The sequence below is a fragment of the Prunus persica genome, chromosome G8 (genome assembly GCF_000346465.2).
Source record: "Prunus persica cultivar Lovell chromosome G8, Prunus_persica_NCBIv2, whole genome shotgun sequence".
Classification (NCBI taxonomy): domain Eukaryota; kingdom Viridiplantae; phylum Streptophyta; class Magnoliopsida; order Rosales; family Rosaceae; genus Prunus; species Prunus persica.
The window spans coordinates 17,435,578-17,453,482 of record NC_034016.1 but is presented as its reverse complement, the minus strand read 5'-3'; the positions used below and the strand labels follow the sequence as shown (position 1 = coordinate 17,453,482).

The window sequence follows — 17,905 nt, the reverse complement described above, 5'->3', positions numbered from 1 at the left end:
ATAACAATAGTTTTTGCCCCAAATAAACTATTAGAATTAGTCTTTTCATCTCAGAACCAACCGTGTAGATCGGTTATAACAAACAAACAGAAAGGGCTGACATATGTTTACATAGTTATTATCATCTCCCAGATCATTTCCTAAATTTGCACAGCAAACTACAGGAAATGACATATTTTGGAAATGATTATCTAATCAAACTTTTGCCTGCATGCATAGGACATGCAGAAAATGGAGAATGAAAGAAACAAATGGAACTTTCAATTCTTCAAATCCAGAGTCATCATGTAGCTTTGAAATTAAAAATAGAATATATATATATATATATATAGAGAGAGAGAGAGGGTTTAACTGAGTTTAACTCACATAACCAAACTGGTTGCATAAGTCTCATTTACAATGTATAGTTGAGGTCTATATCCAATGTCATGGGACCCAGCTGATATGAACTGCTAAATGCCCCAATTAACTTTGGGAATGTCTGCATAGCAACTCTGTTTAGCTCTTGCTCTTGGGTTTGTTTCTTTCTATAAATTGAAGGGCTCCATACGATCAAATTTTGTGCTGGAGAGATCTATTGCTTTATGTTAAAATTATATATAATTCAGATTCTTACTACGTGGAATCCACAGATATGATACTGCTGATTTTGTGACTTGAAATAGGAGAAGCCCTTATCATTGTACTCTGAACAAAGGCGATTATCTGCACAAATGAAAAAAAAAAAAAAAAAAAGCAAAAAAGTGTCATATGTCAATCAAATCCATGAACCAAGAACAACTGATACATCAGAAAAAAAGTGACTCTCTTTTGTGTGTTCATAAAATACCAAATTCTCACCATTGCAAGGCCAATGCACATTATACTAAAGCCAGGGAAATAAAATGGCGCTTCTTCAGACAGGAACAAAGCTGGATAAATAATAGGAAAACTGGTCAAATGGAATTAGATTTATGATTCTATCCAAAAGGAAAAACAAAATAATAAAACATCCACAAACCTGTTAGAGGACTAAAAATTAAAGGGGAAACAATGTTGGCAAAGGAACTTATGCCTGAAATACATCCTTGAGCCTTTCCCTGGTAAGAGGTTTACTTTGTAAATTAGTTGATTAAAACATATATGTATATACGCACGTACGTATGTATGTAGCCAACGGGATCTAGCCCAGTGGAAAGGGCCTTGATTTGTAAACCAGTTGTTTTAGGTTAGAACCTCATTGGCACCTTGATAGTGTTTGGGAGAAAACTCCCCTTTCCCAATATCGCTTGTATCAACAAAAAAAGTTGATTAAAACATATATGTACATACGCACGTACGTATGTACTTACGTATGTATGTCAACATTCACCCTAGTAGAACTATACCTGCTCATTGGGCCCAACTTGTTTTGATGCAATGCTGCGTATCTGTTGACAGTCGGAAAATATTTTCTTCGTCAGTCGTAGTTCAACAAACAGAACATAATAGGTTTTACCAAGATTTAAAGCAAAAAACCTACGCTTGGCTGCACTAAAAACCCAAAAGCAGAAAACAGAGTAGCGGCATAAGGAACCTGCAAAGTTTGAAATTGTCTCTCAAGGACTTTATAGAACAAAAGACACTTAATATGTGAAGAAACATGTAGTGGTGAAGGGAGTTTGCAAGTTGTTCAAAAGGAGATTACCCAAACTGCCCATGATATGCTGTTGAGAAACATCTGCACAAGACCAGATCTAATGGTCAGAAACGTATTTGAATGAATGTGTGATGATCTCACCATCATGAATTGACAGTGACAAAAGGAATTGGAGGGCAATCATGGAAAATATGGAAGAGTTGGGGGCAAGGCACTTACATTGAAACTGCCCACTAAGAGCCCAATTGAAAGCAACTTTTCCTCTCCTATAACAGGTGCCAACATAGGCATGAAAAGCAGCTGCAGAATTCACAAATAGCAGAGTGCGTTTAGAAAAAGTAAAAATTAAAAAGCTAAGAAATATATAATACACAGAAGAAAATTATGTAGCAGCAAAAGGTTTAGGTATAGCTAGCCTGTGAAACGGTTCCTGATATCCCCACAATCAACATCAGATCAGCAAACTGGTTTTTGTTGAAGTGAAAACGAGCCTTCAAGAAATACTGCATGGCAATGGAAATTCCCGAGTCGATGATATGAGAATTATTTCAATGGCATTTGTTAAACCCTAACCATCTTTTCCTTTCTGTTATCAATTAAGAAAACAAAACGAACATGAAATTTGGCAGTGTGAAAAACTAATGCACCATTAGTGAAGCTTGCAGGCCACCCTCTGCCAGACTCTGGAAGAAGGAAACAATTGCTGCTTGTGACAAGGTCTTACTGCAAATGCAACACAGGGTTTTACAAGTTATAGCGTTGGAAGATATTGGGAGGATTTTCGCCATGGCGGGTTATCCATACAAACTCTTACCTGCTCCTCAGCAAGCAAATCAAATCCCCTGCAGAAGGAACCTTCTTAAACACTTCTATTGTCTCCGGTGAGTAGCCATCTTCTTCAATGGCATCTGATCCTCCCTTCAAGATAGGCTGCCTCAAAGTGCCGTCCCTGCCTGGCAAGCTCTCCTTGAGAAAAACTCTCATGTAGATAGTTGCCAGCATTGATGCGAAGGCAGCAACCTAAACCAAGCAAGGACTTTTTAGAACCACATCTGGTAGCCAAATTGTTGGTTAAATAAGAAGACTTGACTTGAAGAAAGGCTAGCCTTGTTTTTGCCATTTGTTAGAGCTTAAGAAAAATTTACCTGAAATGTTGAAGCAGTGGAGAGGAAACGAGCTGCTAAGGTTCCACATACAAATGATGCTGAAAGAAAACCAGCTAGAATTCCAAATGCAGGTACTCTTTCTCTCTCAGAAACAGTGTCTGCCTGAAATTAAGAAAGTTGCCTATTCCAATTAAGAGCTCAAATTCCCCTCCTCAATACAGTATTAGTAATTTCTCAATGATATCCAATGATCAAGATAATTCATGTGAAACTCTTCCATTTCAAAGAAGTTTATTCTTATTCTTACAAAGCAAATAACATTTCTTATTAATTTATTTTAACCGAAACGTGCTAAACGTCAGTTGCTCACAAAAGTAGTAACATCTCTTGTTGATGAACGGTAATAACATGACGTCCACATATATATATGTGCACTTACAATTAACTTACCACATAAGCAAGAGTGAGGCAGTTGATGCTGCCTTCGCATACCATGGCAGTCACTGTCCTCAGCGCAAAGTAAGCATAAAAAAAGTTTGTCTCCCTGCTATACGCCAATATCACTGCCCGAAAAAGAAGAGGAACACGTAAGTGCCACCTTATTCATCAACATTAGCAATTATTACTAAAAGGACAAAGTAATAGACAATCGATGCCCCCACCAAAGAGGTGCACTCTTTATTATCTTACTATTGAACAAGGACAGCACAATTTTTTTTTTCAGTGAAAGTTAGGTGTTAATCAGCCATTTGATCATATATATTATTGCATATGCAATGGGAATTGAAAGTAGTGGGTGGGGTCCGAATCTCATGAATACTTAAATTGAAAGTTGTTCTGGACGTTTATGAGTGAGAGGGCAACTCCTGACTATTGATATAATCTGAATTGTCAAATAAATTTTGACTATTGATATAATATTAGATTTTACGTGCATCAACAGTTAAGAATCGCTCATCATTTACATGTCGACAAGCGAACTAAGACAAGCGAACCAAGCATGCTCTTTGTTTTTTTCTTGTGGGGTAATGATAATAGTAAAGATATGGAATATGCTTGAAGGTCCAAAGCTAAAATGGATACCGACACGCAGAGCACTAAAGAAACAGACAAGCAAAAGAAAAGGCAAGCAATTTAAGAGGTGGAAAAAGATACTCATATAAGTACCTAGTGGAATAATGGAAAGAGCCAATGGGACTGTGAGCAGAGACTTCCTCCCATACACGTCCGATAGGTTCCCAATTAGCGGAGTCATGACCACCGTCCCCAATCCTATGATCTGAACCACACACATATTATATACATGCAGGCATCAAATTAATTAGAAATATTAATATTATACAGTCCCGATCTCTTGGACCACAGGAATCCAAGAGATTGTGGTCACCCACCGTTGGATATTAATCTAATGGTTCTAAAATGTTTTCTAAAAGGAGTGCAAGAGTGAGTGAACTGTTGAATTTACATCCAACGGTGAGTGACCACAAATCTCTTGGACCCCTGTAGTCCAAGAGATCAGGACTGTAATATTATATATCCTTCCCCACATAGTACTTCAGTTGACTGTCTATCTAATCACTTGACGATGTACTTACATCTTTAACAAAAGTGAAAATTCATCTACACATGTGACTTTAAAATCTCGATCTTTCGTTTAAAGTATATTAGGCAATATGAGAAAATACTCTACACATGATAATTTTATTTCGAGACTCTGAATTTGAACCTTTAGGTCATTGAGCAAGTTGATTATTTGTATCCTTCATTTCATGACAGAAGCCCAACCACCCACCCACCCTTCTCGACCAACAAATAAACTTATTAGAAACATGGTATCAGCTAGGATTGTGACTTTGCATATGGCAACTTGGGTTGGGGCCAAAGATTTGTTTGGTTGCTAGGAAAAAGGATGACCTTGGATGGGTGCTTCAAATTTGCTATCTATATCTAAATGTGTGTATTTAAATTTTAATAAATCAACTCAAATTAAATGGGTAAGTGTAACAATAACGTATGGCCACGAATGGGCAATTTGGTAGGTATGAAGTTTAGTTGGGAAGATATGCAAATAGACATTTTCAGGGTTTGCAAGCTTCAACTCACGTACACACGTTTTGAGTATATATGTTTGATGCACGTATCTACCAAAGATAAATATCTAATTATGCATAAAACAACCTGATTAAAATGGTTAAAAAAAAAATTACTGGTAAAAGTAAGAGTAAGTTATTTTCTTTTTACCAAAAGTATAAAGTTGAAAACGCCTAGAATCCACTTAACTCTTCTTTTTCTTTTTTTTAAATGCATGGTCTCTTTGTCAGCAACCTTTTTCTTTCTTTCTTTTTTTTCTTTTTATATATAGTTTACTTAATCATTTCTAAATAAAAAGGTTTCCAACTAAATAAATAAATAAATACAAAGGTAAATTATCTTAAATGTGCTTGATTCCATTTTTTTTTTTTTTTTCATATATATAATGAATTTGCAACATACCCAGAAAAGCAATATGAAGAAGTTCATGATAGATATCATTTTGGAGGAAGAGAAATTGTTCAAATAGAATAATATACATTTATATTGTAAAACTAGATCAGAATTTTGGAGGACTCTTCATTTTATTATGCTAGTTTCTCACATAAGAAATGAAAAAAATAATATTTATAATGTTTCTAAATGATTAAGGAGTGAATTAAGTGAGGGAGAGGGAAGAACAAATTAACCAAGAGTATGAAATAATTAATATTAATATATAAAAATTGTAAAGGCAAAGGAAAACGAAATAAAATAGGGGAAAAAAAACATACCGCTTGTTGAAAACCAGAGAGGTAAATGGCAAGAGAGCACTCATCTTGACCAGGGCAAAGTGCCAACATGGTGATATCAGTTATGGCTGGAATTACCATCAAGCTTGCAAACCCAGACAAAAACACTGTCATATACAGATGCCTCAACCCTCCAATACCCTCCTCCATGCCTCTCTCTCCTCTCTCTCTTCTCTTTCTTCTCTCTCAAAGTTTCTCCCTCTCTCCCTCTAGCTTAGTGATCTCAAAAAGTTTATAAGATAGGTTTATAGTTTTTTTGTTTCTATAAATACAATAAAACGTAAGCTTCAAATGAAAAAGCAGTGTGGCTCTCTAGTCTCTTAGGTTTGAATTTGATGGAGTTTGAAAAGAGAAGACGTTGCTTCTTCTGCTCTAACGTTTACCTTTTTGCTTTGGCTCTTTACTCACTGAGAGAGAGAGAGATGGAGAGAGGGAGATGGGAGGTTGGTACTGAGTGGGAAAAGTGGAAGTGGGGCGTTTTTAACCGACCAATGCTGCAATGACAAAATGACCCATGACATGACAAAGAAAAAAGGGTTATCATACGTTGCTTGTAAGTTTTTCTAAAGGTAGGCCAGTAGGAGGAAGAAAAAAAAAATGTTAATTTAAAGATAAATTGATCGGAGAACTCCACTGATCTGACATTTAACAATTGACTATCAAACTTTTTAACGAACAAAATTGATCTTGTATAAATAGCTCATTAGTCTCCAAAGATTTTTGGGTGCGTCCGATATTTTAATAGCCTTTCGTGGTTAGTTTGTATTGACCTTTTGTGACTAGTGATTTTTTTAACTGAATTATGAATACAATCATAGAATTTTTCAACAAAAGAAAAGACAGTCTATCCCAAAAGTCAGCAAAATAATTAACTTGCACTACCATCTAATGACCCCAATATACTCCAAGGACGGCCCAAAGATGAGGATTAAAATTCCCGTCAGGTTTCGTGACTAAGAGCATCAACAATGATGCTCTCTATTTCTTTGTTAAAATTTAGCTTAAAATATAATAAATGTTATAAAACTAGAGGGAGAAAATGTAGAGAGAAGTGATATGCTAAAGATAAAGCTTCACCATGTTTATTCCTTCCTTAATCTTTGGTAGAACCACCTATTTATAGGCTTACAAGATAGAAGATTGAATACCATCATTTACAATATACCTATAGGTTACAAGTATTAATTACAAATACTTAGTGCATAGGTTACATAAAATCCAACGGTGGAATATTAAGAGGTATGGTGGTCATCCACCAACTCATGCATTTACAACACTCCCCCTTGGATGTCCACCATACAATAACATTGTTTCCTCATTAAAAACATTGCTTGGAAAACCCAGTGGGACAAAACCAAAGCGAAGGAAAAAAGAGTGAAACTTTCTTCTGAATCATTGATATGGTGTTGGATGAGCTTATATTGCCTCGTTAAAACCTTGCTAGGAAAAACCCAGTGAGACAAAAACCTAGTCGAAGGGAAAAAGAGTACAACGCGCATATGCCTTGAATGTAGTAGAATTGGGATGCTCCCCCTGATTGATATCTCCCCCTGATTAATATCTCTCCTTCTCTGATTTGAGTAATACAAGCAACATTGTCTTCCTACATGATCATCTATCACACTATTCAACATGCTTTTCACTTTTCAAATGATTGAAATCTTTAGGAGTATCAACAACTAATTTAGTAGTTAGAATATGTTACAACAATATCAAATTTGAATTCAAAATACTCAAACTCTTAGTGTTAACTCTTAATTAAGAATATTGTGGTACTTTATATCCTTCAAGAGGTTGCTTCATTCGATATATCTCAAATATTTCATGAGCTTTGAGGATTTCCATGTATCATATAGTCTTAATAAATATGCATTTAACACATACTATAAGTTTTGCGTTAAAGTAACAACCGCACTTATAGAAATGTGGATGCATTTACGATGAGATTGGAGACTAAAACCACATGTCTCTCCCAGGAAACCTTATGTCATATTAGTGATCTTATTTCACTTCACAAACACCAATTCGTAACCTTCATACTGAACATTTGTAATTTGGTGTTTGAGTTATAGGTTCAATATCCAACTCTTCTTATTTAGTGATAAATGGAATTGCCTATTTTCATTTTTGGCCAATCACTTAACTTGTCGACATTCATGAAACGTGATTTAATATAATCATAGCCCTTGATGATTGTAGTAGCTACTAATAAACCAAATGTATCATCAATTTGTGATCCCACAATTCTTATGTGCATGCACATGCATAATTTATAATCATCTCATTGCTTTGGGGTACCAATGCCTCTTCAGGGGCTTATGTTGTCACTTATGGGACAAACATCTCTTTTACAATGAATTATTTAGAATATGTGAATCATAACCTCCTATAGAGCGTTATTTTTTATAGGGCTTGAATTTTTCAAATAATCTCCATTTCTGAGGAGTTAAGTCTTTAGAACCTATATTCCTGACATGCTTCAGGCATGCATTATATATATAGTCACCATGTTAATGGATTGTGATACGAGAAGATCAATCCATGTTAGCATATGTACAACTTATATATGCATTATCTTGATGAGACAAAAGCGGATTGATTCAACACTATTTCACGACGTTCTTTAGGAATTGTCATTTCTCCCCCTAACGGCGGGAAAATTGTCTCAAAATGTAGGAAAATAAACTCACAGTCGTTATCAAATATGTGACCATTTTAGTAGGCACATTCAGTAAAACTGGTGAAGTGATCCATAATTAGATGTTGTATAGGCTCACAAATATCCCCTTGAATTATTTCAGGAAAGGTGGCTCAAAGTCAATTTTTGACTGAGATGATCTTATGACAGCTTTTATTTGTGAGCGTTCTTTGTAATGATATTGTTGGACAAGACAATAATTTGAGTCTTTAAACGATGTCCTTACAAATTTATAAAAATCTTATGCATCATTGTGGGACATGGATTGCCAAGATAGTCATGTCACAACATAAAAGTTATTTGGTCAATGAACTTCTAGTTCATGACATCATAATCTTCAACTATAATAGTTGTATAATATTGGGGCCTCAAGAACTTTTGATTCATAACATCATAAACTTCCTACCCACAAAAGAAAGTAGGAAGTTTCTCCAATAGACGCCTCTGGCTATCAATATTGGGGCGGTAATACAAAACATTACCATTGTAAAACGAAATTAATTAATAACCTAACATAAATAAAATATAATATAATAAAATAAGTAAAGTGGTATAAACAAGGAATAAAATAAATCAATTAAAGATTATGAAATTCCAAGATAATCCAATATTAATGTGGATTCAATATGTAGATAAAACTACAAGTTTAAGAATTGGATTTCCAACCAATTCAGGTTCATATAGGCACAAATAAGTAATGAACTTCAAGTTCATATATAGTATTAAGATCCATGAAAAACTATGAACTTCAGGTTCATATCAATATATATTCGAAACTTCAGGTACGAATACGTAGATCTAATTAAATTGAATTAATAGTTGTGCTTTGAACTTCATACTCAAATCGATGTATATGCACTCGAAACTTCTGGTTCAAGTTCTTGACATATGTAGGCCTCATGGAATTCTGATTTTGATTAATACAAAATCGAGGAGTTTTATGTCCTTATGTGCTCTTTAAATTCGCGGAACTTCACGCCCTCAATTATTTGGAATCAAAGAACTTCAGGTTCTGATTCAATCAAAAGGACTCTATATCCTAATCTAGTTATATGATGAGGATCACGGAACTTCGGGCCCCTGATCTTTTGTATAATTCAAACTCATCATAATAATTAAGATCATACTTAAAATTAAATAAACAAACAAATAAAAACAAAAACATGGCATTATATTCATGTGTAACAAGAATAAGAATTTTTTTTTCTTAAACAAGCATGATGAAGTCTGATGGTGAGTACAAAGAAACTCTATACCATGTGATGACTCTAGCTCATATAAGAAGAAAGAAAATTCAGAGAAAGAAAACATACCAAGAGCAATGTCGTGCTGATAACGTGTTATAAAACTAGAGGGAGAAAATGTAGAGAGAAGTGATATGCTAAATATAAAGCTTCACCATGTTTATTCCTTCCTTAATCTTTGGTAGAACCACCTATTTATAGGCTTACAAGATAGAAGATTGAATACCATCATTTGCAATATACCTATAGGTTACAAGTACTAATTACAAATACTTAGTACATAGGTTACATAAAATCCAACGGTGGAATATTAAGAGGTATGGTGGTCATCCACCAACTCATGCATTTACAACAATAAAATTATTTTAGGAGCTCTCTAAAAAATTTCAACTCCAACCATACTCTATAATTTGGTGAGTCACAAATGCTATAACTTTTTTTTGATTGGTCCATCTCTATTATAAAATAAAATAAAAAATAGTTAGCATTAAATAAAGGTTTGAAATACTCATTAAATAAAACAGCATTAAATTATAGGAAGTCACTAGGTGTTCTTTCTCTCTCCTAAACTTAAGGAGCTTCTAGAGGACTCCCTATTTTAGGAGGTGGATAGGGAGCGTGGTTGGAGTTGCATTTTTACGATTTCTCCCTAAAATTTGTTTAAAGAGGTGATTTAGGGAACTCATTATGAATGCTCTAATGAAGTTAATAATAGCATTGGGGGCTTGTGTTTGCTTATTTGGTTCTAGAAAGTTGTCTCCTTTTAATTGTCATATTATAAGCTATGATCATCAAAGTTTGAATACAAAACATGTCTATTTAGTTAGCTGTCAAAGCTTCTCTTTCCGCTTGCATATTCTTGTTATTAATGTTCCAATTCTCTGCATATATTCTAGTTGAACTGCATTCAGTAAGTTACCTGATCCCTTAGTGTTATTAATTTACGTGCAAATTTATATTTTCTGACATGATCGCATTGAAAAATTTCTCAAATCAACACAATCTGCTCAAGTTTATAGTTTATTGTGAATTGATTAGTTCTCTTTATCATCAATAAAAATAAAGAGATTTGAACATTGAACATTTCAACATTACGAAGAAATGTAGGGAAATTTGAACATTGAAATCTTTCAACATTACTAATAATTAGTTATTAATCATGTTCCTTCATGAATTAGTTGTCAGTTACATCAATTGTTTGTAGGACCAGGTTCCATCATGGTCGGTCAATATAGGAAATTCATAGAACAATTAGACTCATAAAATTTGCATGCATTCGTAAGCTTCGTTTGGCTTGGCCAAGGAAATTACCATGAAAGTTTTGCTGCAACGTCATCAACCAAGATTTTGTGCAATTAAAGATTCCGCTTCTTTCTTCTTCTTATTTTTAATTTTTCCTTTTGGGATCTGAGATTTTACTGAGGTATGTAATTTTTCAGATTATAGTTGAATAAATAAGAAGACGGGAATAATTTTGCTAATTGCGGGGATGTAGCTCAAATGGTAGAGCGCTCGCTTTGCATGCGAGAGGTACAGGGTTCGATCCCCTGCATCTCCAACTTCGGTTTATTTTTTCGTTCAATTCTATTGAAATGACCAATTTGACCATTTTCAAGCACTCTATTGAATGGTCAATGTTGTTCTACTTTTTGGGCATGCGTGTGGTGGCCAGCCACGTCTTCTTCCTACTTCCAAACTCAATTTCATGTCTTCTCATTTTAGGCACCTAAAGAATTACACATGAACCCATCTTTTTTTTATATAGGCTTTCATATATAAGTTCAACAATATCATGTATCTCGCCTCCTCGGAAAAAGTTGGGAAAGGAATTGGGTTTTAAAAGCATTTTTCAATGGGTAATTTTCCCACATTCAAAACTTGTAAGGGCATTTAGTTTTTACTTCGCTGAAGGAGAATCCGACAATTCAAATCTCATAAACGAAAGTTGTTGAGTCGAATAAAAGCATCCCAAATGATTCACTGTCCATATTTCAAAATAGGGTTCTTAATCATCAAGCGTCATTGTCGAAGTGATTGGCAAAGAGTATGAATTTGAACAACTGTGTATAAGACTTAAAAGCAATAGGTAACCTATCAAGTCTCATGATTAAATGTATCCTTCAACCCCATGACTTGAGCTCCGACTATGGAGTTTATGTTCTATAAGCTTGAAAATATATAATTAGTTGTAGGTTGAGATAAGACTCATGATTAGAAAGACAGGCTATACGTACCAACTAATACACACAGCTCATACCCCTTGACGGTACCTTTTTGCATTTGAAACTTTGAAGCAACCCAATATATCAAATTAGGGTTGAAAATTTCTGCTCACCACCAAATACATAGATTCTTCATTCTCGAATGCCACTTGTTTTCACACCATTTTAATTTGAACCAAACTCCATCTGTGAGTTTAATTAATCTCAAAGAATGTTCTCTCTCTCTCTCTCTCTCTCCCTAATCATCAATCTAAGATAAACAACAAGACAGAGACCTTTTTAAACGTGTGTACGCGTCGTTTTCATTGGCAACAGCCTCCAGCTCTACTATTAAAGGCTTTGCAAATTGCATGTGAGCCGTCGGTGTGTGGCATTTCATACGTACTATTAAATAGTGGAATGTTATTAAAATAATGATTGAATAAGTACCGACAAGTCTATCAAGACTATGCTATGATCAACTTAAAGAACCTTGTTTCATTAATATTCAGATGTCATTCTGGCGTACGAAGTTTGATATACATTGTTGATTCATTACATGTTAAGTTACGTTTTTTTAAAACTAAGTGTTGGATAAGTTTGATTTTCATTCTCCACTTTTTTATTGGTTTGTACGGTATAAAATGAGGCTACACCTGTACATTTGCCTCTCTCTATCTCTCCCGATCAGTCTGATTAGGTCTCCACGTAACCGGGATAATGTAAACTTGATATACACGATTGGTTTATTCCTTGTTACGGTGAGTATTTGGAGCTTGGTGGTTGTCTTGACCCTGTTGACTTCGAATATTATCACAGCTAAAACTCGTTTGAGCTACCTTCCTAACAAAGTCAAATGGCTGCTACCGTTTAATTTAATATTAATCAAAACTTTCAGTTGCAACCCAGATGGCAAAAACCCTCATAGCCAATTCCTATATAAAGCTCCATGACAATGGAATGTTCATTGGTAAGCAGAGCATTGATTAAAGCTTAATCAAACACACAGACACCTACAGAGAAAAGCAGAACTGAGAAAATGGGTTTGATCAAGAGAGTGCTATTTCGGCATGGCAGAGCTCGGATGAATCAAAAGAGCAATCTGATCACAAGCAATGCGTTAATGGAGGCCATTGCAAAAGTAAATGGTGATCATCAGGAGGGTAAAGAAACTGATAATGGAGAAAAGAATGAGAAAGGTTTCTCTGTATTTTCTTGTGTGTCTGTACAACTCATATACATGGTTATAAAGGAGTACGTCTAGTCTAAAAGAGGTAAACTGTCAGACAAACATCTAAACTTTAGGACCTAATTACAGCAATTACAGTTTGATTTATTCACTGAGATTCGATCCACAAATCAAGCTTTGATTGGCGTTGACTGTGATTTCCAACACGGCCCCTCAAGCTGGAACGTGGATGTCCAAAGTTCCTAGCTTGCGAAGGAGAGCATGAAATAATGCACTGCCAAGTGGCTTAGTGAATATATCGGCTATTTGTTGAGATGAAGAAACATGAGCTGTCTTGATTAAACCTGATTGTATTCTCTCACGCACAGTGTGACAGTCAATTTCAATGTGTTTCGTGCGTTCATGGAACACAGGGTTGGCCGCAATGTGTAGAGCAGCCTGGTTGTCGCAATATAAGAGGGCTGGTTGCAAGTGTGTTACCTGCAAGTCTTGCAAAAGGTATTTGAGCCACACTAACTCACAGGTAAGAGATGCCATGGATCTATATTCTGATTCTGCTGAGGAGCGTGACACGATTGATTGTTTCTTGCTTTTCCAAGATATGGGTGCTCCTCCAAGGAAGATGCAAAATCCAGTAACGGATCGTCTGGTTGTTGGACAACTTGCCCAGTCAGCGTCACAGTATCCTTTCAATTGCAGCTTACCATGTGATGGGAATAAGACACCTTGGCCTGGTGCCTTCTTCAAGTAACGTAGGACACGGTACGCTGCCTCAAGGTGAGGTTTCCTTGGTTGTTGCATAAATTGGCTGAGAACATGGACCGAGAATGTGATGTCCGGCCTTGTGATGGTGAGGTATATAAGCCGACCGATGAGGCGTCTATATTGTGATGGATCTTTGAGTAGTTCACCATCTGAAGGTGTGAGCCTTTGATTTTGTTCCATTGGGAATTTAGTTGGTTTTGCTCCAATCATACCTGCATCCTCAAGTATATCCAAAGTGTATTTACGCTGGGAAATAGCAATACCTTGCTTTGAGTAGGCAACCTCAACTCCAAGGAAGTACTTTAGATGGCCTAAGTCCTTGATCCGAAAATTGTTGTGTAAAAATCTCTTAAGCTCTTCAATTGCGGTGTTATCGTTTCCTGTGATGATCATATCATCTACATAAAGTAACACTGCTGTAAAAGAAGCACCTCGTACCTTAGTAAATAAGGAATAGTCTGCCTTAGATTGTTGAAATCCGGCTCGTTTGATGGCTGTTGAGAACTTTGAGAACCAATTGCGTGATGCTTGCTTTAAACCGTAGAGTGACTTCTGAAGTCGACACACCATATTCGCCCCCTGTCGATGAAGGCCTGGAGGAGGCAACATATAAACCTCTTCATCCAAATCGCCATGGAGGAAGGCATTTTGGACGTCGAGTTGATGCAAAGACCAATGTCGCACAGCAGCAACAGCAAGTAAGCATTTGAGTGTGACCAATTTGGCTACGGGTGAAAAGGTTTCGGTATAGTCAAGACCTTCCATTTGTGTATAACCCTTGGCCACAAGGCGGGCTTTGTATCTTTCGATCGTGCCATCAGAGCGATATTTAATCTTATAGACCCATTTGCTCCCAATGGCTCGTTTTCCCTGTGGTAAGGGGCATAAAGTCCATGTTCTGTTTTGTTCCAGAGCTGTCAATTCAGCATGCATAGCCTCCTTCCATCGCGGATCTAAATAAGCCTGTGCAAAGGATTTTGGTTCGCTATGGGCAGAGAGACTAGTGATAAAGCAACGGTGAGATGAAGATAAATGATCATAAGAGACAAAATTAGATAAAGGGTGATGAGTACCTCGACGAGAAGACGACGACCCGGGGGGGAGCACGATGGCGTTGGAGCAATGGTAATCTTGGAGGTGTGGTGGTGGGTGGCGTTCACGTTGACTACGCCGAGGAACTACAGGTGGAGTGGTTACTGGGGATGGCATGGGTGTGTCAATTATAGGGTGTATGGGTTCAGGAGGTGATAGTTGCATGAAGGGTGGTGACGACATGGTGTTATTTGGTGAAGATGTAGTAGTAAGGTTGGGCTGGAGGTTGTCATGGATTTGGTTGGGCTGAGTGTGGGATAATGTTGGAATATTTGGTGATGGAGGTATTGGTGTTGGGTGAGTTGGTGCATGCGACATGTGTAAAGGATTGGTGAGTGTGGGTTGATATGTGACATCTGGTAAAGGCAAAGGTAGGATTGAGGGGTCTGGGTAATCAGTTTGTGTGTCTTGGGTTTGAGTAGAAAATGGGAATATTGTTTCATGGAATGTGACATCTCGACTGGAAAAGAAAGTTTTGGTAGAGAGATCATATAGGCGATAAGCCTTTTGGCCAAGAGGGTAACCCACAAAAATACATCGACGTGCCCTAGAATCAAACTTGTGTGAGGGTTTAGTGCTGGTGGCATAACATAAACAGCCAAAAACTCTCATATGATTGTAGTGAGGTGTGGTGTTGTGGAGCTTTTCATATGGTGTGCTTTTGGAGAGAACGGGTGTGGGTAGTCTGTTTATGATGTAGGCAGCAGTAAGAATGCTTTCCCCCCAAAAAGTAAGTGGTAGGTGGGCTTGGAATCGTAAAGCACGAGCAACATTTAAGAGATGACGATGTTTGCGCTCTACGACTCCGTTTTGTTGTGGTGTTGCGGGGCAAGAATGTTGAAAAAGAATACCCATGTCGTTAAAAAAAGGTCGCATTGAAATGAACTCACTTCCATTGTCTGCCCTAACTTGTTTAACACTACATTGGAATTGTGTTTTGACAAAGGCGATGAAGGATTTTAGTAGTCCTTGTGTTTCCGATTTAAATGTCATAAGATGTATCCAAGTGTAGCGTGAGAAATCATCTACAATAGTTAAAAAATAACGAGCACCGGAATGTGAATGAGTGCGATGGGGACCCCAAATGTCACAATGTATGAGATCAAAAGGCGCATGTGATGAAATTGAACTTAAATTGAAAGGCAATCTAGTTTGTTTTGCCATGGGGCAAATTTCACAATGCTTATTAGGATGAAAAGAAATATTAGGAACTATCTTGGATAAAAATTGTAATGGTGCAGTAGAAGGGTGTCCTAGGCGGCAGTGCCATAAATCTGGAATGGTAGAGGTGGTGTTGGCTCGAATTTCTGGTGGTGGCTTGATGGCTGTGTTTTTGGACAGGTAGTAGAGACCATTATGCTCCTTCCCCAGGCCAATCACCTTCATCGTTTTCAGGTCCTGTAATATACAAAAGTTAGGATGAAAAATGACGATACAACTCAAATCACGAGTAATTTTACTGACTGAGAGTAAATTGACCTGAAAGGAAGGTACATGAAGGACATTTTGTATGAATAAATTTGGACTAACTTGTACTGAACCAACAGATTGGATATCTATGTGTGAGCCATTAGGTAAACCAACAATGTCATGGTAAGGTGTTTGATGCAAAAGATGAGAGGAGGAGGATATATGATCACTTGCACCACTATCAATAATCCAGGCTGTATAACATTTGGGATTGGGTTTACCTGTTACATTTCCACAAAATTGGGTTTTACCGAGTAAGGCCCTTATCTGATTGTACTCCTCCTCTGTGAATTGAGGAAAGTTCTGATGTGCATTCTCTGCAGTGGTGGGTTTGGTCGTGCCGTGAGCATTATTGGCTGTGAAGCGTTTGTTCCTGTTTGGTGGCTTGACTGCTTTGCCATGGAACTTGTGCCCTGGAGGAAAGCCGATGATGTAGTAGCAGCGATCAACTGTGTGTGTATCACCTTCACAGTGTGTGCAATACAAGGATTTCCCTTTGTTGTCTTGTGATTTTGCAGGTTGCCTATTCTCTGTGTTCTTTGTGCTTTTCTTCACGTTCATGGCATGAATAGGGCCGTCACGAGCATCAGCAAGCTGCCTCTGTTTTTCTTCTTGGAGTAAGAGTGAGTAGATTTTTCTAATATTGGGAAGTGGCTGCATCAAAAGGATTTGTCCACGAATGGCAGAATATGTGTCATTCAACCCCATGAGGAATTGGAGGATCTGCTCCTGCTCTTCCCTTTCAGCAATCTGCTTCAAACCTGCGCAGTTACATGAAGGTGGATCGTTGTACGATCCCAGTTCGTCCCAAAAGGATTTGAGCGTTGTATAGTAGACAGCTATGGACTGTTGTTGTTGACGGTGCTCAACGATCCCTCGTTTGAGTTCAAAAATACGAGAAAAATTCCCTTGTGAGAACCGTTCATTGAGATCTGCCCAGACTTCAGCGGCTGTGTCGGAAAAGATCACCGTATTGGTTAAGGTTGGGCTAATTGAATTGAGGATCCACGACTTCACGATTTGATTGCATCTTCTCCAAGCTCCATATTTAGGATCCTTCGCTGAAGGTGCTTTGATTGTGCCATCGACAAAGCCAAGCTTATTCTTAGCTTCCAGAGACATTATCATGGCGCGACTCCACGTCGCATAGTTGTCACCCTCCAAAGGTCGAGTGACGATAGCGTGCCCAGTGTGATCTGAAGGGTGAATATAATAGGGATCGTTGAAATCCATAACCTCTGTCAACTTCTTCTCTGATAAAGTTTCAGTCATGGTGGTCAATGATATTGGCGGAAGCAAAGTGAGCAATATCAGGCACCAGGATGGTGCTCTGATACCATAAAGAAACTGATAATGGAGAAAAGAATGAGAAAGGTTTCTCTGTATTTTCTTGTGTGTCTGTACAACTCATATACATGGTTATAAAGGAGTACGTCTAGTCTAAAAGAGGTAAACTGTCAGACAAACATCTAAACTTTAGGACCTAATTACAGCAATTACAGTTTGATTTATTCACTGAGATTCGATCCACAAATCAAGCTTTGATTGGCGTTGACTGTGATTTCCAACACTAATGTACTTCCACATCAGACTCAGGAAGATGGGGTTGTGAGAATGAAGATCTTGGTAAGAAGGCAAGATTTGAAGCAAGTTCTTGAGCTCATGAATGGAGGAATCAACAGTCAAGCATCAGTTGTTAG

The 17,905-nt window shown here is 37.1% G+C and overlaps 2 protein-coding genes and 1 non-coding gene across 5 annotated transcripts; 1 reads left to right on the top strand and 2 right to left on the bottom strand.

The window, feature by feature from the left end:
* On the bottom strand, nt 247–6,017 carry LOC18766224 (hippocampus abundant transcript-like protein 1). 3 transcript variants are annotated; one of them, XM_007200975.2, is made up of 14 exons: nt 5,529–6,016; nt 3,892–4,003; nt 3,175–3,287; nt 2,764–2,886; nt 2,433–2,638; nt 2,266–2,341; nt 2,035–2,121; nt 1,838–1,918; nt 1,667–1,699; nt 1,502–1,555; nt 1,368–1,409; nt 1,001–1,079; nt 841–911; nt 247–705 (listed from the first exon to the last, which is right to left on the bottom strand). In XM_007200975.2, exons 1-14 carry the CDS (start codon nt 5,694–5,696, stop codon nt 616–618), a joined length of 1,335 nt encoding a protein of 444 aa, XP_007201037.1. In that variant the 5' UTR covers nt 5,697–6,016; the 3' UTR covers nt 247–615. The 3 variants fall into 3 exon arrangements, with proteins under 3 accessions (XP_007201037.1, XP_020425648.1, XP_020425649.1); XM_020570059.1 differs by lacking the exon at nt 1,502–1,555 and having other exon boundaries at nt 5,529–6,017; XM_020570060.1 differs by lacking the exon at nt 3,892–4,003 and having other exon boundaries at nt 5,529–5,612.
* TRNAA-UGC lies at nt 10,974–11,046 on the top strand. The gene has a single exon. It is a non-coding gene; the product is annotated as a tRNA-Ala (tRNA).
* On the bottom strand, nt 15,852–17,768 carry LOC109950566. The gene is made up of 2 exons (XM_020569745.1): nt 16,427–17,768; nt 15,852–16,133 (listed from the first exon to the last, which is right to left on the bottom strand). The coding sequence occupies exons 1-2, from the start codon at nt 17,475–17,477 to the stop codon at nt 16,090–16,092; spliced, it is 1,095 nt and encodes a 364-aa protein (XP_020425334.1). The 5' UTR covers nt 17,478–17,768; the 3' UTR covers nt 15,852–16,089.